Source organism: Macrotis lagotis, chromosome 1 (assembly GCF_037893015.1).
Source record: "Macrotis lagotis isolate mMagLag1 chromosome 1, bilby.v1.9.chrom.fasta, whole genome shotgun sequence".
NCBI classification, from domain to species: Eukaryota; Metazoa; Chordata; class Mammalia; order Peramelemorphia; family Peramelidae; genus Macrotis; species Macrotis lagotis.
In genome coordinates, this window is record NC_133658.1 from 478,810,370 (window position 1) to 478,834,445 (window position 24,076).

Here is a 24,076-nt window from a genome sequence, read left to right on the forward strand (position 1 = left end):
ACCACTACTTTTGTTGAATGTTGCTTAAGGCAGTCCAACCATCTGTACTCCAGGGAAGTTCTGTGGTAAATTTTTTTCCAGCTGTCACCCAAAACCACTCCTCTGTGTAATCAGTACTTTTGTATTTGATAAACATATAGTGTTTCTGAAGTACTGGTGTTTAAGAAAGTGTAAAGAAAAAGCTGAACAATTTCAGCATCTAAAACATCAAGTTTTAGATTTTGCCTATTGGAGTCAAGTCATTAGTGATTTTATTAAATCTTCCAGTTTGAATTGAAAATATATTAGATTTCTACAATTGTTATAGACTTAAGTAGTTTGTTCATTTAATATTATCTGGAAATTATGTTTGAAGATTTTATATTTCCTTCTATACCAAATGTTGACCCTTTACTGAAAATGGGGACAGCCATATGCATAGCTCTTCTCAGTCTGTGTCACCTCTGATATTTGCTACATTTCTTTGGAACAGTTATTCCTTTGTGTGAGCAGACTGAGTCTTTTCCAGTCAGTCTCTCTCTCTCCCCCCCCCCCCCCAACTCTGCCATAGACAGATTCATATTATTTTTTAGAAAAAGTGAAAAAAATAGTACATTGATCTTTTTCTATCACTGTGCCAAACAAAAGCAACACTTATTAAAGGAACATGCTGGTTTATCCCAAGAAGAGCAGGGGAAACAAAATACCCAAGCCCACTCTATGTAGGGAATAGGTTACTAGTATAGTCCAAAATCTCCCTCTACTTCCTGGTATTTAGGAATTTTAATAATTAGGAGTCCAGTCTTTACAATCTAGATAGCTAGATTAGGTAGGTAGGTGTGTATGTGTGTGTGTGTGTGTATATGTATATATATATACACACACACACACACATACACACACACACACAGAGAGAGAGAGAGAGAGAGAGAGAGAGAGAGAGAGAGAGAAACAGTCACTTCCATTTTTAAAAATTAAGGACAAATCTACATTATTAAAAAAAAGTTTTGAATTATCTTAAGAGTAATGCACTTAAGTAGCAAAACACTGACATTCCTTCTGTAACCATTATAGGGATTCTGACTTCTCTGACTACTAGCCTGCACAAAGGTCTAGAGTAAGGAATTACTCAGGTAAGGGTATGTTTGCTGGCAAAGAAAAAATTTACTGACTTAGGTCTGCATGTTATCTGAAATAGTGTATTATCCTGAATCCAGAAGTAATAACTTTGAATGTCCAATATTAAAACATTATCTCTGGATCACTAACTTTCCACTTTGTGGAATCTACAAGAAATAATCCTAACCATGTCTTCTTTACATAGATAGCTTTTCTATGGAGTCTTCAGGTTCAGCTATTTTAATATTTCTTTACTGTGTAATTTTATCTCTGATTTCAAACCAGAAAAAATTTTAGAAGCTTTCCTATTTAAAGTAGTTTAATTTTCCAAAAAATAAACTACAATAATGGGTTTGTTTAGTGTAGTAGTATTTCAATGTGATAGTATTTCAGATTGATAACATATGTATCTTTGTCATGTCCTAATGAAGCTATCAACATTGTTAATGAGATTCTATTCAAGGATCTTCCAAGTGTCAAGCCAATATAAGCTTAATAATTAAAATTTCAAGTTTATTGGAGTCTGTAAATGGAGAATAAGTACAGGTTCAAATCTCTGCTTATATTACCAAAGACTAGAAGAAAAGCATTAGTCCATTAGTTTGTACTTTAGTACAACATTGCTGATGTTTATATAACAAATTATCTACTATGAATAATTCTGCCATGTTTGAGAAATACCCATTTGGTTCCCTGTCTATATAATAGCTACTTTATATCAAAACTTCTGATAGATTTAAGGCAGTATGGGAAGATAACAGAATTGATCTGTGGCTATCCTATTCCACAGATCTATTATTTTGTTATAAAGCAGTGTTGAGCCTTCAGCCTAACCGCAGGGAAATCCTATACATCCTTAAGAGCAATAAAATATAACCCAAATTTAAAATCACAATGAAGTTCATTGACATTAAGTAATAACTATTTACTGGCTTTTGGTATTTGTGTATATTTATGTTTATTTTATTTTCATGATGTCCTAGGAAGGAGAGTCTCATCCTTAATAGGTCTTTTTATGGGAAAGAGATTTCAAGAAAGTGGAGGAGCCACGATTTATTCCTAACAATATACTTAGCATTAAGAGTCATTTTATTGGGGGAGAAGGGCAAATTTTGAGTCATAATCACCTTCTAACCAAAGAACATATATTTCCTTTTTTTTTTTAAAGAAACCATTTGAGATAGTTTAAGTAGGAGTAAGACTCACATTTCAACATCTTTTTGAAGCTATGATTATGGAATGCATTGAGAAGAATAGTGTATAAGATGACTGTAAAGCAAGGAAGGCCAGTTTGTGAGGAGCTTTAAATGTCAAGCAGAATTTATATTTGATCTTGGAGATGAAAAGTAAATACTGGAGTTCATTGAATTGGGGGTCGGGGAGTAAGACCTGTACTTTAGAGAAATCACTTTGGAGGGTGGATTAGAGTAAGGAAAGGCTTAGGGGGGCAGTCAGCAGTTAAGCTAATATATAACATAAGCAAGCAAAAAAAGGGATCAGGACCTAAATCAGGGTTGAAATTTTTGAGTGAAAAGTAGGAAAAATATTTAGAACATATTATAAGTTAAAAAGGATGTAAACTGAGAAGAGACCATTAGATTTGGCAGTTGAAATGATTGGGAAGAGATTCCTCAATCACATGAGCAACAAGGTAAAAAACTAGACATTTTTTCTAATCCCCCTTGACTTCTCAAAGCTCTCCAAAACAGAAATTATGCTCCAAAGATAAAGCAACTTTGGCTGTCTCCATGGTCTAGGACACTCAGAAACCAAAAGAATATATATTTTTAAAATAACATAAAAACCTTTGAACTCACACTCAGTGACCTTCTAAGTGCTCTCAGCACCCCTCCCTTATTTCCCTCATCAGTGGCAGTGAGACTGTACTAGCAGACTCAAAGATCCAAAACAGGCTTATAACAACTGCCACCACACCAGCGTTCCACCCCCCCCCCCCCATCCCCTTTCCTTTCTAAAGCCATGCATGAAGTCCCCAGCTCCAGGCCAGAGTAGAATTTATGGCCTGCATAGTAAAAAAATTGGCTTAAGAAAAAAACTTGGAATCTGTGGTGGCAAATCCTACCCAAAGGAACAAAAAAGAGAATAGATTGGAAATGCAAGTTTCCACTACTAAAGGACAGCCTAGAAGAAGAGAAGGAAAAAACCAATAACATTAAAAAGAAAATAGGCTTAGGCTAAAAGCAGAACATACTAATCTTGAAGACAGGATGTGTAGAGACAAACTAAGGAACTTAGATCTCCAAGAAGAATATGACAGGACAAAAAAAATCTTTAACATGTAATACAGGAAATACTGGAGGAATAATTGCCAGAACTTCCTAAACACAGAAAATAAAATTACTTGAAAGAACTCACAGCTCAACTCCAGAAATAAAATAAATAATAAATAAATAAAATCTCCAAAATTCAAGACATATTGTGGTTAAATCCAACAATTCAGTTTAGAAACAGTAAGTTCTTCAAGTGACCAGGAGAAAAATCTTCAAAGACCAAGGAAAGGAAATTAAAATGATACAAGACTATTCTGCATCCAGTAGAAAATACAGGAATACATAGAATATTGAGGGAGAGAAATGGAACTCTGGCATGATATCCCCTTCAAATCTGAGCTTAACCATAATTGAAAAAAAGATATTCAATAATTAAGAGACACTTGAAACATTCTTTTATTTACTTTCCAAACATCACAAACAATAGAAATGAAGGAGTGAATAAATGTGGCAGCCAAGAACAATTAGCAGCCAGTTAAAGACTTCTTAATAAATTTACAAAGATACAAGGGCAAAGCCTGGAGCATTAATGGACAATACCTGGGAACACCCCTACATACAGGTGAATCAATTTTTTTTTTTTTGGTGGGAATACATCATATCTTGGGCAGGTATGTGGGGAGGAGACAGAGGACTAGGGAATAATGGATGACATGCCTAAATCAAATCAAGGGTATGTAGTGAAAACAAAGCTTTATGGTGTCAGAACCTGAGGACTCTACAGGGGAATAAGTGGGGAGTAAGGAGGGACAGGTAGGAGGCCTAGCTTTGATGGTGGGAGGGGTTTCCACTGATAAATAATAAGGATAAAGAAGCATAGTATTGTAAAGGGAGATTGGAACCTAGCACCAGGTGTGGCCTGGAGGCTTTGGTGCTTGAAAAATCTACTTGTCCTACTTCAGTGTGGCAGAGAGTTAGAATTCATGGGAGCAGTTTGCATCTGGGGGAGTAGGATAGCATGGATCCAAGAAGGAGATTTTGAGGCAAATACACATCAATGGCAAGCTGCATAATCAGTGGTTGAGGGAGGGGCTCTTTTATGGGGCAGAGTTTGCTCTGTCATCTTCAGGAACTAGCATACTCTGGGTTTGAGACATAAAGGGAAAGGGGCAATCACTACCATACAGTGTCAAAAACAGCTTAGAAGGGAAAGCCTAGAATGATACATTGGAAGCTTTAATTGCATGAAAAAAAATGGAAAAAAGGAGAGACAAGATAATTATAGGAATGATGATCAGAAAAGGAGGATCTAAAATAGGCAGGATGAATAATTAAGAAAAAAAGTAATGAACCAGAGCTAGTAGAAGGGGAGGAAAGAAAAGGGGAATCTACTTGTCTGAGAAGGGGGTAAAAGGGAGTAAAAATTACATATAAAGCAAGAAAGAAAAAGGAGCTAACAAGCAAAACTCCAAAGGGGATCAAGGTTACAGGGAAGAGAGCCCTTAAAAATATTAAGGTAAATTAACTTTAGGAACATACAGCAGAAGGGGAAAATCATACCTTGAAAAAAAATCTTAGAAACGGAGGAAAATGTAAACCTAACTTGTATCTTTAAATGGGAATAAATCAGACAGTTCAGTAAAATGAAAAAAGAGTGACAGATTGTATGAGATAACAAAGCCCTACAATCTATAGCTTATATAAAAACGTTTTAAAAACAAAGATGAAGAAAAAACATAGGGATAGAAAAAAAATTAACTATATATCTGTGAAGCAAAAAAAGCATGAGTTTTATTCATGCTATCCAACAAAATCGAAACATTCAAAAAATTTAAAAGGCTAAAGGAACCATAAATAACAACCAGTATCAGCTTTAAATTTCATCATGGCCCCATTTGGAGTTTTCTTGGCAAAGATACAAGAGTGGTTTACCATTTCATTCTCCAGCTTGTTTTACAGACGAGGAAACTGAGGCAAACAGGGTAAAGTGATTTGCCCAGGGTCACAGAGCAAGTAAAGTATCTGAGGTCAGACTTGGGTCCTCTTGACTCCAGCAATCTATCTACTATGCCACCTCACTCTAAATTCTTCAGCATCCAAACAATACAGAAAACATCTAAGGTATAAGAAGACTACAGCAGTAAAAAAACAAGTGACAGAAGGCTTCAATATCCCTCTCTCAGTTTGTCTTACAGAAAAATAAATGGGAAAATATGAAATTGAAAAACATTACTGGAAAAACTAGAGTTATAAGATTTATGGAATTCTCTAAACAGGATAGCAAACAAAAAAGAAATATACATGGAACTTTTTAATATTTTTTTAAAAAATTTTATTTAAGGCAATGAGGTTAAGTGACTTGCCCAAGGTCACACAGCTAGGCAATTATTAAGTTCGGATTTGAACTCAGGTTCTCCTGGCTGCAGGCAGGGCCCATGCTCTATCCACTGCCCCACCTAGCTGCCCCTACATGGAATTTTTATAAAAATAAAATGGTAGAAATAGTTAATAAATCCTTTGTAGACCATAATGAAATATAAATAGTGATTATTCTAGGATCATAAACAAAAAAAAATACAGATCTAACTGGAGACTTAACAATGAAATCCCAAGTATTGATTGGATCAAAGAATAAATCATAGATATATTTAATAACTTTGTAAAAGAAAATGACAGCAATGAACATATCTTTAAAAGCAACTGAAGCAATCCTGGGAGGGAAACAAATCATAGCATTACAGTAAACATATGTTAAAAAAATAGAAAAAAGATTAATAAGGTGAATATACATTTAAAAAATTAGAAAGTCAGCAAACCTGAAATAAGCACAAAAAGGAGGGATATTTAAAATGAGAGGGGAAACAAATAAATTGGAAACAAAAAAAATCTATAAAACTTTTAAGCCTATAAGTTGGTTCTTTGAAAAGACTAGTTAAGAGTTAATCTAATTTTAAAAAGAGCAGAAAATCAGAAAAATAGCAAATTAGTGAAAATAATCAGAATATATACAAGTTATATGCTCACAAAACTGAGAACACCAAGAAATAGAGGACTAAGACCATTTAGAAATCTTAAATAACCTGATCTCAGAAAAGGAAGTATATCTTGCTGTAAAGGAACTACCAAAGAAAAAACTACTCATTCTAGTAAGTTCACCAGAGAATGCAATCAAATTTTTAAAGTTAGTACTCAAACATTACAAATTCTCAAAAATTGAGAAAGCATCCTACCAGAATCCTTTTATGAGATAAATTTAGTTCTAATATTTAAACCAGAGAAAGATAAAACATTAAAAAAGAAAACTACAGACCAGTACCACTTAGGAACATGTTTCAGTAATTTTAAAAAAATATTTTTCTTTCTTTGACTTTTTGCAAGGCAGTAGGGAGTTAAGTGACTTGCCAAAGGTCACATAGCTAGTAATTGTTAAGTGTCTGAGGCTGGATTTGAACTCAGGCCCTCCTGACTCCAGGACTGGTGTTCTATCCATTGTACCATCTAACTGCCCCAAGAATTTTAAACAAAATCCAGTTGAAACAAATTACACAACTTATCCAGGAATCATTCATTATGACCAAGTGGGATTTATACCAGAGATGTGAGGATGGTTCAACATTAGGAAAGCAATCTATATAATCTCATTAAAAATTAAAATATTCAAACACATAAACACCCAGCAGATGAAAAAAGTTACCATGACAAAGTGTAACACTTATTTTTTAGACTAAATGAAACAAGCTTAGAAGGAACTCTTTTACAATATAAAAATCATCTAAAACCAAAAGCAATTATTGTATACAACAGGGATACAGTAAAGCTTTTGCAAAAAAAATAAAGGCATGAAGGAGGGATGCCCACTTTTTTCTACTATTATTTGATATAGTTGGAAATGCTAGCAAGAACAAGAAGACAGGAGAAACACTTAAAAAACGTAAAGAGGAAATAAAACTATCCCCGCCTGCTGATAATCTGTTTTGCTTGGATGACCTTAGGGAATCGACAAAGATACCACTAATTGAGACATTTTGCAGGCTACAAAATAAATCTTCAAAACTCAACACCATTTCTATATAACAAAACATAAAAAGTACTAATAGGAGATCCTATTCCAAATAACTACAAATGTATATGGTATCTTGGGTTTCAAACTCCCAAGGCACATAAACATTGGTTAAATCATAAAGGGAAAAAACTACCTAAAACTGGAGAAATATTTTATGTTCATAACAAGGCTGTGCCAATAAAATAAAAATTACCAAAATTAACTTATGTTTTAAATGCTACACCAACCAAATTACCAAGGAGCTTGCTAAAATAGCAAATTTAATTTGGAAAAACAAAAGCTTTGGAATCTCAGGGGAATTAATAAATTAAGGATGAAGGGATAATAGCACTTCCACACCACAAACTATTACAAAGCAGCAAAAATCTCTGGTAGTTGGTTTTTTGTTGTTGTTTTTTTAATAAATCAATGGAACAGAAAAAACAGGAGAAATCAGAAAGAAAAGAACTCCTTATTTGATAAAATCTATAGGGAAAACTGGAAAGTAGTATGGTAGAAATTAGAATTGGACTAATGCTTTCAAATTATTTCAGTATACATTTTAGTGGAAATACAGCTTCATTACTAAAAATATTATAAGTGTGAAACAGATCCTGTACTTTACAGCTGTGTGTAAGATATATTCTTTCTTAATTATTATTTGTAAATGTAAAATGTTTTTTAACGTTCATTTTTAAAACTCGTGAGTTCCAAATTCTCTTTTTTCTATCCCACCACCCAGCATTGAGAAAGCAAGTAATTTGATATAGGTTAAAAATGTCTAATCATGCAAAACATTTCCATAATAGTCATCTTATGAAAGAAAACATAAGACAACTCCCCCCACAAAAAAAAGAAGCCTCAAGAAAAATAAAGTTAAAAAAAGTATGTTTCAGAGTTATTTCGCATTACTGCTGAGAAAAGCTAAGTCTTTCCAGGTAGGTAGCAACTGTCTGAGGCTGGATTTGAACACAGGTCTTTCTGACTCCAGGACCAATGTTCTATCTGCTGCAACACATAGCTGCCTTCTGGAATTGTGCTCATCATTTTTTTTAAATTTTTTTTTTTTAGGTGCTCATCATTTCTTATAGCAGATAGTATTTCATCATAATCACATACCAGTTTGTTTAGCCATTCCCTAACTGATGGGCATCCCCAGAATCTCCAATTCCTTGCCACCAGAAAGGTGATACTATAAATACCTTTATACATATAGGTCCTTTTCCTTCTTGTTTTTCATTTCTTCTGGAATACAGACCTATTGCTAGGTCAAAGGATAGGGGATGGTTTTATAACCCTTTGGGCATAGCTCCAAATTGCTCTACAAAATTGCTGAATCATTTCACTACTCCTTCAACAGTGTATTAATGGTCTCAGTTTCCCCTTTTGTTCCTTCCCCAACATTTGTCATTTCCCCTTTTTGTCCTATCAGCCAAATCAGTAGATATAAGGTATTACTTCAGAATTGTTCTAATTTGCAGTTTTCCAATCAGTAGTGAATAAGAACATTTTTTTAATATGCACTGATAACCTCATCTGAAAATTGTTCATATCTTTTGATCATTTGGGAATGACTTATTTTTAATAAATTTGATTCAGTTCTCTACATTTGAGAAATGAGGTCTTGATCAGAGAAACCTGTTTCAAAATTTTCCCCAGTTAGCTATTACTATATCTCCTTCCATCTTATTCCTTCATTTTTTTACCCTATCTCTCCCTAAAAGTGTTTTGTTTCCTCTCAAAGTCTGCCCTCCCTTTTATCCCCACCCCCATCCATTTCCCTTCCTATTTTTCTGAAGAAATCTCTTAAGAGATTTCTGTATTCAGTTGAGTGTGTGTGATTCCCTCTTTGAGCCAATTCAGAGAGGAAGGCTTACTCACATCTCCCCTCATTCTATCACTGCAAAAGCTTGTTCTTGCCTTTTATGTGCAATAACATCCCATTCTACCTCCCCCTTTCCCTTTCTTACAGTACAATACCTTTCTAGGAGATATATTCTCAAACATCTAGACAGTGAGGCAATTATAAAATAGCTAACTTTGCTCAAAACTGAAAAGTTTCTGTCCAGAAAAACACACATAAGATAAGAAGTAAGTAATCTAATGGAGAAAAATTCATTTTGGTGGTTTGTTCCCAGCTTTAGGTTGCCTTCTCTCCTTCCCCTCCTTCTCTCCCCAATAATAAAGCTGTTGGACTACTCTGCTGAGTCACTTTCTACCTAAACCTTTTTAGCAATTTGAACTAATCAAAGGAAAGAATAGACTTTTTAATCCTTCCTACCAGAAGAGCTTTAACTTTCTTTGTCAGTATTTTTACAGAAGAGGAAAAAAAATTTGTTACCAAAAGTATATTGTCAATGAGATTATAATTTATCCCTCCAAATGACTTTTCATTCAAAGAATTTCTCTCTTCTTTTCAGTCTCCCTGATTTCCTTATTTGTTTAGCTTATAACCTTTTCTAGAACTCTTGTACTTTTTTTTTTTAGGTTTTTGCAAGGCAAATGGGATTAAGTGGCTTGCCCAAGGCCACACAGCTAGGTAATTAGCAAGTGTCTGAGGTGGATTTGAACTCAGGTACTCCTGACTCCAGGACCAGTGCTCTATCCACTGTTGCCACCTAGCTGCCCCCCCCCCCAAAGATTTCTTACAGGATCCATTATCTTTTCTTAAGAGATTGAAAATAAATGTTGCAAAAGTATTTGAACAGAGACTTGACATCATTTTATTACAGTTCCCCAAAGGGAATAATTATTGATTTTTATCTCGAAGGAAGTAAGATACCCGGTTGCTTATCTCTATTGCAGCTTTACCAGGGGAATACCTATGTCACAATAATCGTATAATAGTATAATTTTTTGGAAATCTTACGAGAGCAAAACTTGAAAAATCTAATTTCTCATTTTGGTAATCTCATCTATATGAAGATAAAATGACTTTATTTGAATATGTTTATATTTATTTGGGCATAATAGGTTTTTTAAGTGAACTAAAAAGTCACTTGCCATGGAATTATGACCCCAAAAGAAGCCAATTTTAACCTTTAAAAAACAGTATGAAATCATTTGAGAAAGTAAAGATGCCTGCAATTTCCAAATGGTTTGCAAAAAAAAATCAACATAAGTGAATGAATGTAGCATTTATTAAGCATTTCTGTATACAAAGCACTATGCCAAGTGTTGGGGTTAAAGAAAAGTAAAGCCCTACCCTCAAGCTCCTTGGGAACAACACAGCTGGAAAGCTGCTTCAGGTACAGATCCTTAAGGTCCTGCAGCAGCAGTTATTGGTAGACATTGCCTCTTCTTTGATGTCATGTCCATGATAAAAATATTTGTTGGAATTTGCTGTTAAACTATTTGTTAGCACCAAAGGTTTTGTGAACTTTCTCTTAAGGATATTTCATAGAAGTGGCTGAGGTACCTGCAGGAGCTGGTGTCAGGCTGCATTCTCCAGTAACTGTTTCCCAGGATATCCACTGGACATGGGTTAGAACAGAACTGTATTCAAACAGAATTAAAAACATAGCTCTTTGAAAGACTCTGGGCATTTCTGTTAGTGTCTGGAGAGATGCTGGGGCCCAGACTGCCTCCTGGCCCTACCTCAGGGGTCTGTGTGCGTCAGTTGGGGGCAAGGGCCAGCCCTTTCACAGTGATGGTTGCTGTCTGGCTTTGCATGGTGCTGGCGCTGTCAGCAATCCTGGTCTTTAGGTTTGGTGGTCTGTGGTCCAGTGGAGTTAGACATTATTCCTGTACCTGTTTACCTCTCATGAGAAAGATTAGGGTCAATTTAGAACTGAATTGATGTGAAATGTCAAATGTAGAGCTCTTTAATGACTTTGCCAGTCTGAGTCAGTCTGGGAATAAATATGCATTACACTTACCATAAGTCAGGCACAAAATTAAGGAGAAAGAACTGCCCTCATGGAGTTGATAGTCTAATGTCCAAGGAAGCAAGCAGACAGGTAGAGGGACATTGTACTTTGTGGGGTTGGGCGAGGCTTCCTACAGAAGGAAGACTTAGTTAGGAAGCCAACAACCAGAGATGTGGAGGGGAGAGCCTTCTAGGTGTGGGGCCTGAGATGTCCAGAGCCAAGAGATGGGAGTGTATTGTACATGGAGACCAGAGAGGGCACAGAGCAAGAAGGCAGGAGGCGTCTTTGGTATCAAACAGTCTGGGTGGTGGGAGGTTTGGTGAGAAAATAGAACATGCTAAGACTTGCTCTTTAGGCAATCACTTTGGTAGCTGAATGAAAGTTGGATTAGTGTCTAGAAAGTGAAGTAGGCAGATCCCCAGCAAGTTAAGGTGATGAGGATCTGAGCCAAAGAGGGGGTATATGCAGACATGCTGCCAAAGTGGAATTGATGGGTGGGGGTGTGAAGGAGAGGGATCCAGGCTGTGAGCCCCAAGGGCTTCAGCAGTGCTACAGAAGGGGACAAGCAGTTGTGGTTTAGAGTGAAAGATGATGAATTCATTGTCTAGGTATCTCCCTGAAAGGCAGCTGACAAGCAGCATCCAAGATCTTTAAAGAGACCAGGCAGCATGAGTAGATTTAAGATTAATAACCATAAGAGATGGTCATTAAATCCATGAGAGCTCACTAAATATAGAGCAGGAAAGAGAAGAGGACCGAAGACTAAATCCCGTGGGACACCCATGAAGAGAACTGTAGTAGAGGAGACAGTTTGATCAGATAATATTGGAGGGGTATCAGGAGAAAGTATGGTGGGAAAGAGGACAGTCAGCAGTGTCAAAGGTTGCAAAGGATTGAGGGGAATGAGGATCAAGGAAAAGTCAATGAAATTGTCAACCAAGAGATTTGGAGAGAGCAGTTTCTGTGAAATGATGTAGAAGCCAGATTGTGTAAAGGGTAAAGAAGAGAGCAGGAGGAAACAAAGTGGAAGCCCTTTGGTAGGTGCCCTTCACCTCAGTTGTCCAAACTGTGCATGCTGTCATCCTTACTTGTGTTCAACTTGAGTTGTGTAGATTTCATCAATGAGTATTTTACTCACCTGGCTTGTCAAGTGCAGTGGTTGGCACTAGGAATACATAGAAATGAAACCTCCCTTCAAAAAGCTTTATAATCATTTTTTTTTAAATCCTACCTTTGTTTTGTAACTGAATATTTTTAATTTGGAAACTTCTCTTGGAACATATTAAGAGAAACTTATTGACATACTTTTATTATATCCTTACTTCAATCCTCTATCATGAGATGGAAATTTTCTTTGAACTTGAAAACAGTGTGTAGTGTTACTGTAAATCATCCTTTTGCCATTTTCACAGAGTTCAGCACATGTTTCCATTAATAGTTTTTCCTAATTCTTTAATGACAGCAAAGATGAAAAGGATCAGTTACAGGTTATGGCTTTTAAAGTGTTTTAATTAGCTGAAACACCTGCCCAGGCACTACCTATAGGTTTTTAAAAAGCATCTTTTTTTAACCCTGCATTTTCACTGCTGTAAATTAAAAAACCTTTGGGAAGAATTGGCTAATAATCAACATTTTATTTTTAGACTCCAAGACACAGCCAGATCCCTTTGGCCAAAATTTTAACACAGCCAGATCCCTTTGGCCAAAATTTTATGTTTGTCTTGAGAACACTCTTCCTGAGCTCTTTGGTTCTGTACTACTGAAAACTGCTTCTGCCTGCCTTCATCAGGATGGGATTTGCAAAATAAATACTTCTGATTTATAAATGAAGACTTTAAAAAGAATGTGGCCTTGTAATGACCAGGAGGGGTCTCTGTTGGTCCATTAGGCATGGCATTCCTTTGACACATGAATATTGTTTTATTCACTTTGGTCTTTTATCTATCTCTAATGCCCAGCAAAGTTCCATCGTTTTGTTTTTTAAAAGGATCTCTGGTCTTACTAGTTTGGGGAGCTCCTGTTGAGGAAACTTTCCAGTAGATTTTCTCTGAAACTTAAGAGATGCCTGAGGCACTGAAAGCTTAAGCTACTTGCCCAGACCATTCCCTTATATATCAGAAGTAGAAGTTAAACTCTCTGCCATGCCATCTCATATATATTCTGTGTACATTATACATAACACCTTGTTCCCTGAAGTTGGTTTGCAAAAAAATCAATTTCAGCCTATAATCATACTCTTAGAAAGACAATGACAACTAAGTGCAGAAAAGGAATGTAATGAGAGATTAAAAAACAATTTTAATGGAAAATATTTTTGATATTCTGTGTACTATTTGATATTCTATGTACTATGTACTACTATATTCTATTCTTTGTATTCTATATACTATCAGTAGTTATTTTCAATAAATTTAGATTGAAGAGATCTCATAGAACCTGTATTTGAATCAGTGTGCTCTTTCCCTCATGTACATCTAAAGCTTAATAAAGGAAACTATGTTAACAAAAAAGCTAAAATAGAAAATAGTCACATCAAGTTACAGCAAAACTGAATCTAATCCTGATAAGTTTCACAGATAAATTGATAAAGATAGGAATGGTTAAAAAACTAAAAAAGATTAATTAGATTCTAGAACCTTTATAATTTTACTCAGCAATCAAATAAACTTCTTAAAGAAACAATGAAAAACATGGCTATCACTAAAAGACAAGTGAAATATGTTCAGGATTTTTGTATTGTTGTGTATAGCATTTTTGGAGGACAGGATGGTATCACTATTTTTAGGGAAAGTATGCATTCAGAGATACTGCATAGTAGAGGGGCATCTAGAAGGTCCAGTAGGTAGGAGCCATGAAGACCTGTGACTGTCAACTACTTCTGCCTCAATTCTCTCACTTTTAGCATGGGAATAGTGGCTCCTCCTTCCCAGAGTTGTTGGAGGACCCAATGAGACAGTTATAAAGAGCTTCGCCCAGGACTGGACACATAATAAGTGTTTGAGAAATGATTATTCCCTTCCTCTTCCACTTTGTGTTGAATCATGCCTGGAAAGTCAATAAGGAGAAATATATTTGTGAATAGGGAACAGTATGGAAGAAAGTTTGAAGGAGAAATTAAACATCTAGATGTAAAACAATTGGTAGCATTTATATGACACATTTAACTCTTTCATTTGATCCTCTGGAAGGTTGGTGCTCTGATTACTTCCATTTTGCAGATAAAGAAACTGAGGAAAACAGATTAAATGATTTGCCCAGGGTCACACAGCTAATAGATATCCTGACTAGGTCCATTGTTGTATACACTTGCAGCCCTGCTGCTTCATAGAATAAAGATGGAAAGCAGCTTCCAGATTTTAAAAAAGAGAAAGGAGTAAGAGAAAAAGAAATTAATAAATAAATTCATCTGAGTCCGATATAGGAATGTATAAGTTTTAGAAACTCAGTAGCTTCTTTGTCAGGTGGATCTGGTTGACTTTTTGGTAGCCCTAAATCTCCATTTGGCCTAAAAGTAGAGCCTGTTCTGCCAAGGACCCTTGAAACTGGGGTGACCAGGGCATCTAGGTCATGTCTGCTAGGTTCATCTCAACTGATCACTCAGTTTTTGAAGGAACAATATTTATATACTCCTGTCAATTGAATAATTTATTATTTATATGACTCAAGCTACTAAAACACAGGAGTAAATGGAAATACTTAACATTTTACTATAAAGGCAGAAGTATATATAACAGGAGGGATAATCACAAGAAGAAAATATTTAATTTCTTTTCTTGGACTAATGGGTCCTAGCATTTTATGGAGTAAGAAAAATTTTTTTGCCATGGACATAATTTTTTTCATCACTGTCCAATTATGGAAAAAACCCAAAAATTAAATATAGTTGGGGTTTTCAAGAATTGTCAATGTCTTTAAGGTTAATGGTTAATATCTGGACAGATATGTGATAAGCCATTTAATTACTATATATATATATATATATATATATATATATATATATATATATCTCCTGAAATAGGCTCTATGAACCACCTTAAAGGCTATGTACCACCTTAAAACAATTCAGCACAAAAGTTTACAGAAATCATCCCTCTTAGGAAAAAAAAAAACTATTGGGAAACTATATTTTTACTAAGTACTTTTGTCATTTAAATGTGGTGTGATGGGCTCTATTCCCTACATATCTCAGAACCCGTCTCCATTCTTTTGTCTCCCTGGAGCTTTCCCTTCTTTGCCAAAGATTCATTTCTGTCCTAATCCTATTCTCTCAATTCCTCTGATCCTTGTTTTCATTGCTGTTATTCTCTAGATCAGGGCTATCCAACCTTACTTTTAAATATTCTTATTGAAATAGACAATGTATTTTCACTTGCCATTTTAGTGAGAGCTCTGTGATAGCTCAGCTTCATTTAGTAAACCTGGACAGCCATGCTCTACATCCTTCTACATTTGCCAATAAATATGCTCAAGTCTTTATTAAATTCTGAAATCCCTTCTTTCTTTTCCTAAAATTTTAGGAAAAAAAGTTCATTCACTGCATCACTCCATCATTCACCAGTATCCAAATCTTTTTTGTCCTTCTGTCACATTTTACCTACCAGTGCTTTTTTTCTACTTTGTGTACTGTCTTTCTTATTTATTCATTTTTCTGACTAATTATTTATTTTTATGGTCTTCCTTTAATAGCATTTCACACTGTGGACCTCACCTCTTCTCCCTGCCGTTTCCATATTCTAGTCGGCTTCTCTTCCAGACACTCTTTTCTTTTTTCTGCTTCCTCCTACCCCAGAATCAGAGTTGATAGGAAATTAAAAGGTCATCTAGTTCAACATAGAGAATCCCCTTTTTCATCACTGATAAGTAACCATATAACTTATATCTGGAGAGGAGATCGATCATAAGGTTTACTTAAGAGTTGAAAAGTTAGAAGTTACCTTAACTAATCCTCCTGTTTTACAGAGGTGGGTGGGGGGGGAGGCTATGTGACTTGCCCAATATATGAAAGAACCTAGGACTGCTAAAGAAATGGGAACCCTCTATCTTCTAATGATGGCTATATTCCTCTTTTGGATAGCTCTATTAAGAAGTTTTATACCTTTTAATAAACCTAAATTTGCCCCTCTGAAACTTCCCTCATCACTCCCAGTTCTGTTTTCTATGGCCCCAGCAGAACATTTTTTTTTACAAATATTATTTGCTTTTAACATTCTTTTCATTTTAGATTTTAATTTTTGCAAGGTGGTGGGTGGGGTTAAGTGACTTGCCCAAGGTCACACAGCTTAGGTAATTATTCAGTATTGAGACTGTATTTGAACTTAGGTCCTCCTGACTCCAGGGCCAGTGCTTTAACCACTGAGCCACCTAGCTGCCCCCCACCAGAACAGTTCTAATTCTTCTATCATATGACATAGTCATGACTTCCCATTAGCACTTGGAATTCCATCCTATGCTTCAAATGCTGCAAGTTCTGAATGAAATCTATTCCTTCTCTAAACTTTATTATTTCTATGTATTCTTCTATCATGTCATGTCTAGTCCCACTCCTCTCATCATAAATGAGGATGTGAAAGGTGAAGGACTTTCAAGATTACAGTTAAGAGAAACGGGACTTCAAAATTTAGTGATCTTTGCTGTCTCTTGAGTTATCTTTGATATCTCTATGACACCACTGACTCACAGTTATCATTTCTGTGGTGTAAACTCTTCCAGGGTTTCCAAACCATTCTCTTGGTTCTTATTTTTCCAACTTTACTATTTTCATCACTATACCACATCCCCTAAAAGAAAGATGCTTCCCCAGGCCTCTCTCTCTCAGACCTCTTCTCTATACCGTATCACCTTCATTGGGTTTAACTCTATGCATGACTCACAGATAAATATAAACAACTTCCATCTCTCCCTGAGCACCAAGTCCTGCTTCACCAATTGCCTGTTGGATATTTTGGACTGAATGTATCTGAGACATGTCAAATTCTGCATGTCCAGAACGTAGCTCATTATCATTACCCCCAAACCCATCCCTCTTCCAAGCATCCTATTTCTTACACAGGGAAAAAAAATAAATTCAGAGGGAGACACAGATAACTAACAACTTTGAAACTGTTGAATTTATTACTTTAAAAAAAAAGACAAGCTGCTGTACATAAGTCATGAGTTTATATGCAACCCTTTATATATGGAAATGTTAACTTTCTTGACATTTGTAAAATTTAGAGCAACAAAAACGTGCCCATTTCATCCATTCCCATCTCCAGGTTTGTGAGCTCAGCATTATGCTCAGTTCCTTATTATCCCAACCCCTAAATAATCTAATCAGTTATTCTATTTTGCCATTTTCACCTCCACAGTATCATTTATCCAACTTGCCCACTTAGTTGAAGCCCTCATCAGCTTCTTATCTCAGTAGCCTCCTGATTGGTCTTGCCTCCACACACATCTGGCACTTACTCCAGTCAGTTTTCCACACAATTACCATGACCTTCCCTTAGCACACATCTGATCATGTAAATCCTGTATTCAATCTCTTTTGGCTCTCTGTTGCCTCTAAGAATATAAATAAATGCTTTTGTCTAGCTTTGAAAGCCACTTAGAACCTGGCTTCTCTAATGTGGGATTTGGCCAAACTAGTCTTTTCTCTGGACATAGGACTTTCTACCTACTATTTCCATATCTTTACACTAGCTCCTACCCAAGCCAGGAATGCCCACTCTGCATTTCTACTTCACAGAATCTCTTCATTCAAGATGCAGTTCAACATCACCTAATATTAAAGAAAGCCTTTTTCTTCTCCACAAACTACTAAAGCCCTCCCACAGACTACCTCATATTGAACACCCTATAGACAGGATGTTCCAAAAGTCTTGGTGTGGTTTTAAGCTTTTAATAGCTTGAATTTTAATAGTTTAAAACACACTAAGACTTTAGGGACTCCATGTTTGCTTATATGTGCTTGACTCCCCCATTAGAATGGAAGCTCCTAGAGAGGTAAGGATTGTTTTATTCATTACCTTTGTATCCCCAGTGCCTAGCATAGTGGCTAGCACTGGTAGACACTTACATAACTACTTATAGGATCCATATCATCTACCAAATTTAAACTTGTTAAAATTGTAATTATTGAATTCATATTGCAGATTTAAATTTTGGACAACAAATGGATATCATAAAGTAGAATTATGTTGCTTAAATTCTTTTTAAATCTAAATTTGGCCTAAGTATTCAACTTAAAAGCTATGTAAATAGCATTTTAACATTTACAAAAATGCTTTACAAATACCTTAATTCTCACAACCCTGTGAGGTAGGTGCTGTATTTATCCCCATTTTATAGGTGAGGAAAACCAAGGCACAGAGAGGTTAAGTGATTTGCCCAGGGTCACAGCTAATAATTATGAGGTCACATTTAAACTTGGGTTTTCTTGACGTGTCTATTTACTGTACCACCTAGCTGCTGTTTTAAAGTTTTTTTAATTAAAAAAAACTAATCTAACTTTAAATGTATAAAATTATTATCAGGAATGAGGTAGGTGTTTTGTTTTGAATGTTTATCTTCACCACAATCTTTTTTCCTTTCAGTTATGAAGCAGAACTGAGTCCTATAGATCAGAAGGCCAATGCATTAAAATTTCAATTGGATAAAAGACCCTATTTTGAAATACCTTCGCCTCTGGGTGATGTAGATTTGGATGAGTATGAAGATGATGTGGAGATATTATGATTATGACTCAACATAGAAAGACTGCAGCAGGTCTGCTACAACAGAAATGATCAGTGGCTTCTTTCCAGACAGTAGTAGTTTTTTGTGGTACAAAATATATTTAAAATACCTTTTAAAGAAAATGAAGTGCATTTTTATGGAATGATAATTTTGTATTTATCCATTATTCAAGCTTGTAAAATAGATATTTATTTGTAGATGGTGCATATTTCCTTAATTGAAACAATTTTGTGTTCTCTAAAGCCTCTGCTATCTTACAAGATGAGTATGCGCCATTCTTTCCAGTTAATATATAGTACACTGACACCCTGGAGTTCAAAAGTTAAGAAAAATTACCCATGACCTAGGAGTAAGAGACTCCTAGTGCTTTTGCTTCTAAAAGAGGGAAAAATAAATAACCTGTTAATGATATTTATACACCTAGTAAATAGAAAAAGTATGGTGGTAGTTTTATTTTTTAAAAGCTGTCATTGACATACTTTTATTTGAAAACTAAGCATTTTGGTACACACAGGAAAAATTTTTAAGTTTTTAAAAACTTTTTTTCCCTGTTTATGCAGTTCCATAAATCAAGTTTACCTTATTGATGTATATCATAAAAGTAATTCTTAATTTCTGAAGTTGGTTAGCAATTATTCTTGATATTCTGGCTGGATATTTTTACTGTGTAGAGATTTTTTTCCCCTTGACTTTCAAAAAACAAACATATTAATGTTATTTGATCTGTGATGTGCACTAATATGTTGTGGGCATTTAAGGCTTCTATTTCTTCCTCTTTGAAAGGTTAGTTATTGACACATTCCATAAAGATATAAACAAAAGTGTCACAGCAGCTTAAAATTCTGCCACCTCACTTGCCTCCCTGGGGCAAGAGTGTGTAAGGGATGAGATTTTTGTTTCAGTTTCATAAATCATAGGTTGTAGTGCCTTGAAATGTACATAACAGTAAGCAAAGAATTTGGGTATAGAACGTCTTCAGCAAGTTTATTTGAAAGTTTTCATGTAAAATGTACAAAAAGATGTAAAGTTATTTTTGTTTGCTGTGTAGATCAGTTTAAAAATGTTTAAAAATCATGTTTGTATTTTCAAATAAAGCATTTAAAGATTTTCATTCATGTATCCATTTGTTGTATTATCACAGGTATGCCTACATGCAGCAAAGTATTTTCCTGTTTCTGGACACATCTCATAAAGCTTTACATGGAAATATTAACACTGGGTGGAGCTTGATAACAATTTTTTGGGAAAACAACTTGGCACCAAAACCAGAATCCTCCATCTAAATTTCCTGTGGAAAACTTCAGATGTTAAACTGCAAGATGATTACTGATTCTAATTAGCTCCATTTATGATGACCTTAAATATAACAAACCAAACCAATTATATAAGGAAAGCATATACTCTGCCACTAACCTCTGACTTGTACTGACTTTAGGAGCAAAAAAGAGTTGGCAGATAAAGATAGCCAAGTAGTAAATGCACATTAAAGCAACAGAAATACAGCCCTTCCAACCATGAGCTGACAATGTTCTAAACTTCTATCAAGCTTTCATCACATATTCTCTTGCCCCTAACACCTCAGAAAAAAAAATCACATTTCCCTGAATGTGGTTCAACTTGAAATTCTTGCCATTATTCTTTCGCAACCATGCACTCAGAAGACCAGTCTGAGGATAGCTCTATGTCACCCTTTTTGCTGGCTTACTTTTTTATTTCAAATACCACATAGGCCTACTACTAATAAGGCCATTTTATTTTCCTTAAGGAATTTCATAGGATTCTTGAAACTTGAGAAAAAAACCAATGGTATACTTCCCCACATTAACACACACTGAAACTTCAGATAATACTTTTTACTTATTCTTTTTAGAGTAGCATCTACCAAGGGTAAACTTCATTTTGGAACATAGCATTATGGATTACTTTACTGTTAGCAGGAACCTTAAGGTTACCATAAATTCACAAGAAAAGTAACTCTGCCACATGACAACTGATGAAATTCATCCAGATCATGATCAAGATTATGTTCTTATAAATAAAAGAATGAATAATTCTTGCCTGTGCATCCAATAAGGACAAGGAAATAATTTCTTTGATCAGAAATGTCAAATAACTATATCTTCTAAATTTATTCTCCCCCTCTGTATCTTCTAAATTTATTCTCCCTATAGTTAAGGCAATGAGTCATATGGTCACTAATCCAGCAGCTGTCTTGTTGCTTTAAATATTACACACACATACACACACACACTTTTTTGATGGGGGATGGGGTTGGGAATAAGGAACACAATACTTTGGCACAATAAACTAAAGTGATATAGATTCTACAATGCAAACCATTGTCACACTAAAAAATATATAAAAACTTTCATTTTTGTATAAGCAGCTTTCTCACAACTTCTGAGTCATAAGAATTTGAAATGGAGTTCAGGATCTGGAATGCTTAGCAACCCTTAATATTACAAGCAGTCATTAATATTTCAGTACTTCCAATGTGATGGGGGTACCTTTAAGGAGCATTTTACCCTTTCCATAGGATAATATTTTGGCCTCCATAGTTTCCTAAACTTACTTCCAGAACTTTATCATTTTATATATATACTCCCTTTCTCATAATGTAGATGGCAACTCTTAAGGATTTTTCCAAGTTACTGTGACTGAAATGATTCAAGTGGGGATTACATCTTAATTAGGAACACTTAGCTAGATTGGTCCTTGAATGACATACATAGTTCACTAGGCATATTCTTAAAAAATCAAGTTAAGGTAGCTTAAATGTTTAATTTTTTTTCCACTTGTCTATTAGAAGCACCTAGTGTATAATAGGCACTTGATAAATATTTTATGATGTTTGTAAAACACAAAAACATGTCTACCATCACCCATAAAAGCTGGTTTGTTTATAAAAACAAAGCAAAGATATTCATAGTTTTGCCTTTTCCATCAAATAAAGAGAAAAAATAAACTGAACTTAGAGTTCACAAGTAAAATGTGTAAAAAAAAAATAAAATAAAAATAGCCCTGATACTTGAAGAAATCCAGCTGAAATTTTAGGCATGGGTCAGAGCTCTCTCTCACCTAAAATGTTTCATTCTTTTTTGTGTGCATGCTATATAAACTCAAGTGCAGCAATGCTTTCATTTTTGTCTGGTTTATGTTTGTACAAAGGTACTAAATAAATACTGGTTGGATTGAAAATACCTTTCAGTTTTCCCATACCCAGTTCTAAGAAGGCAAATTTCTGGTTTTGTTTTCCTTCAAAAATAGTTAATCTACTGTTTATTCATTTAGAGAATGAAAAAGAGAACAAAGGGAATAATAAAGAATCTTTCCTTTAGGTTGTCATTTCTGAATTCCACCTATTAAATTGAAATTTAATAATAATAATAACCAATACCTTATTGTTAAAAAAGGGGACTCTATTTGATAAATGTGATTTTTTTGAATAACATTCTTAATATAACCAATATCTTTGTATTTTTTATAAATACTATAAAAACAGTAATACTGTTCCATTTATCACCCATGGTACTGTTCTGTCAAGATGTCATGTTTTCACTGAAAAAATAAACTTTAGGCATGGTATGCCTGTACATAAAATAAGCCAAGGTAGGTGAAAGGCCACCCTGGAGTAAAGTCTGAGGGAATTTACTTTTCTTTGGACCTGAGACTTCAAAAGTCCAAAAAGCACAATGGTCCAGGATCCAGTGACAGTTCCACTTCATCAAGTTGCTGTTTCCACTTGTCCACATGAAAACTGAAAAAAATCAAAATGTTTTTGTTGCCTCCCCCAAAAAGAGCAGGTTTTGATCTTCACCACTTTTTCAGCTTTTTCATAAGTTTCCCTATAAAAAAGTGATAAGATTATGATAAAATACACAATAAAATAGAAAGGATACAAAATGAAAATAAGCCTCATTTTATTGTGGTCCATGCCACAAGATCAGAAGATCACTGTTTGTGAGTACATTGAGAGGTTCCAATATGCATATTAAATCCAGAATGGACTAATGTTATACTAAAATGTTATACTAAACTTTGAACTTAATGAAGTGTAACACTCCAAAGTATTTTTTGAATATGAATTTATAAGATTATTTTAACTTCAGAGAAACCCTGTAGTTATCTGATCACATTAGAAATAAGGAAGCTTAAAGAAAAAAATCTACCTTAAGAAACCTACTATGTAAAATATGAATAACTTGCACTATTTATACTATGCAGAAGCCACTCTCTTGAATGTTGATGACAGAACTTGTCAGCATATATATCAAAAACTCAAACAGGTCTTTGATATCAATGGTGTAGATATTCCTTCTGAGAATGCAAATCCTTCCAAAACTGCTCATCTCTGTCAGTATCCTCCTATATTTTTACTGGAGCATGGCGGTGGAGGGTGCTTTCTTCAGATGCTTTTGAGGACTACCAGAAAAGCAGATCAGTTACTGACAGGTTATCTCTGACTCTTAGCAGTGTAACTAACTCATGGTCTTTCTTAAATATACACTGTTCTATAGCAGCCTCCTCATTTCTACCAAGTGCATCTTTACTGTCCTCTGGGTACTACTCATCTGAATTTTTCTTGACTCTCCATCAAACAAATTGCAGGTTTAATAACAGTCTCCAAAAGATTAATATTTGTTTCTAGGACAGGTTTAAGATCATTAAAAGAACTTTGCAGTTTCTTTAAAGCAATCCACTCAGATGTCCAAGACACATCCTGATGAACAAAGTTCTGAAACTTGGTTCAACAGAGAAAATGATCTCACTACCCATAGGGCAAGGGATTTCCCCCTTTTTTAAAAAAAAAAAATCATAAACTGCTTTAGCAGTAGCAAAACCTCTGTACCCCTTTTTAGAATACTTTTAATTATGTAAAAAACAGGATTACAAAACAATTCATAAATGAATGACTGAATTACATAATTCAATTGCCTTTTTTTTTTTAAGCTTATGGATTCCAGCTTAACACCTGCCTTGGAGAATCATTCTTCAGTTTGATTCCTTTGTTGATCTTCCAGAATGGTGAATTCCTTTCATGAGCATATATTTCTTACATGTCAGCACCTCAAATTCATCAAGTCCAAAACAAAACTCTACCCCTCATCCAAACATGATGA

General features: G+C 34.9%; 2 protein-coding genes across 10 annotated transcripts in view; one reads left to right on the forward strand and one right to left on the reverse strand.

Moving 5' to 3' along the window:
* Positions 1-22,360, forward strand: part of PPP2R3B (protein phosphatase 2 regulatory subunit B''beta) — a 129,980-nt gene extending 107,620 nt beyond the window's left edge. Inside the window, exons 13-14 of one of the 3 annotated variants that reach the window (XM_074213685.1) lie at positions 1,054-1,112; positions 18,815-18,898. In XM_074213685.1, the coding sequence (XP_074069786.1) occupies positions 1,054-1,078 (25 nt within the window). In that variant the 3' untranslated portion in view covers positions 1,079-1,112; positions 18,815-18,898. Of the gene's footprint in view, positions 1-1,053; positions 1,113-18,814 lie in introns of all 3 variants that reach the window. The other 2 variants (XM_074213684.1, XM_074213686.1) reach the window with 2 other exon arrangements.
* The window catches only part of LOC141506690 (cohesin subunit SA-2-like), a 116,169-nt gene continuing 107,325 nt past the window's right edge, over positions 15,233-24,076 (reverse strand). For 4 of the 7 annotated variants that reach the window (XM_074213681.1, XM_074213680.1, XM_074213682.1 and 1 more), the window contains one exon: positions 15,233-22,801. In XM_074213681.1, the coding sequence (XP_074069782.1) occupies positions 22,790-22,801 (12 nt within the window). In that variant the 3' untranslated portion in view covers positions 15,233-22,789. The remainder of the gene's footprint in view (positions 22,802-24,076) is intronic. The other 3 variants (XM_074213677.1, XM_074213679.1, XM_074213678.1) reach the window with 1 other exon arrangement.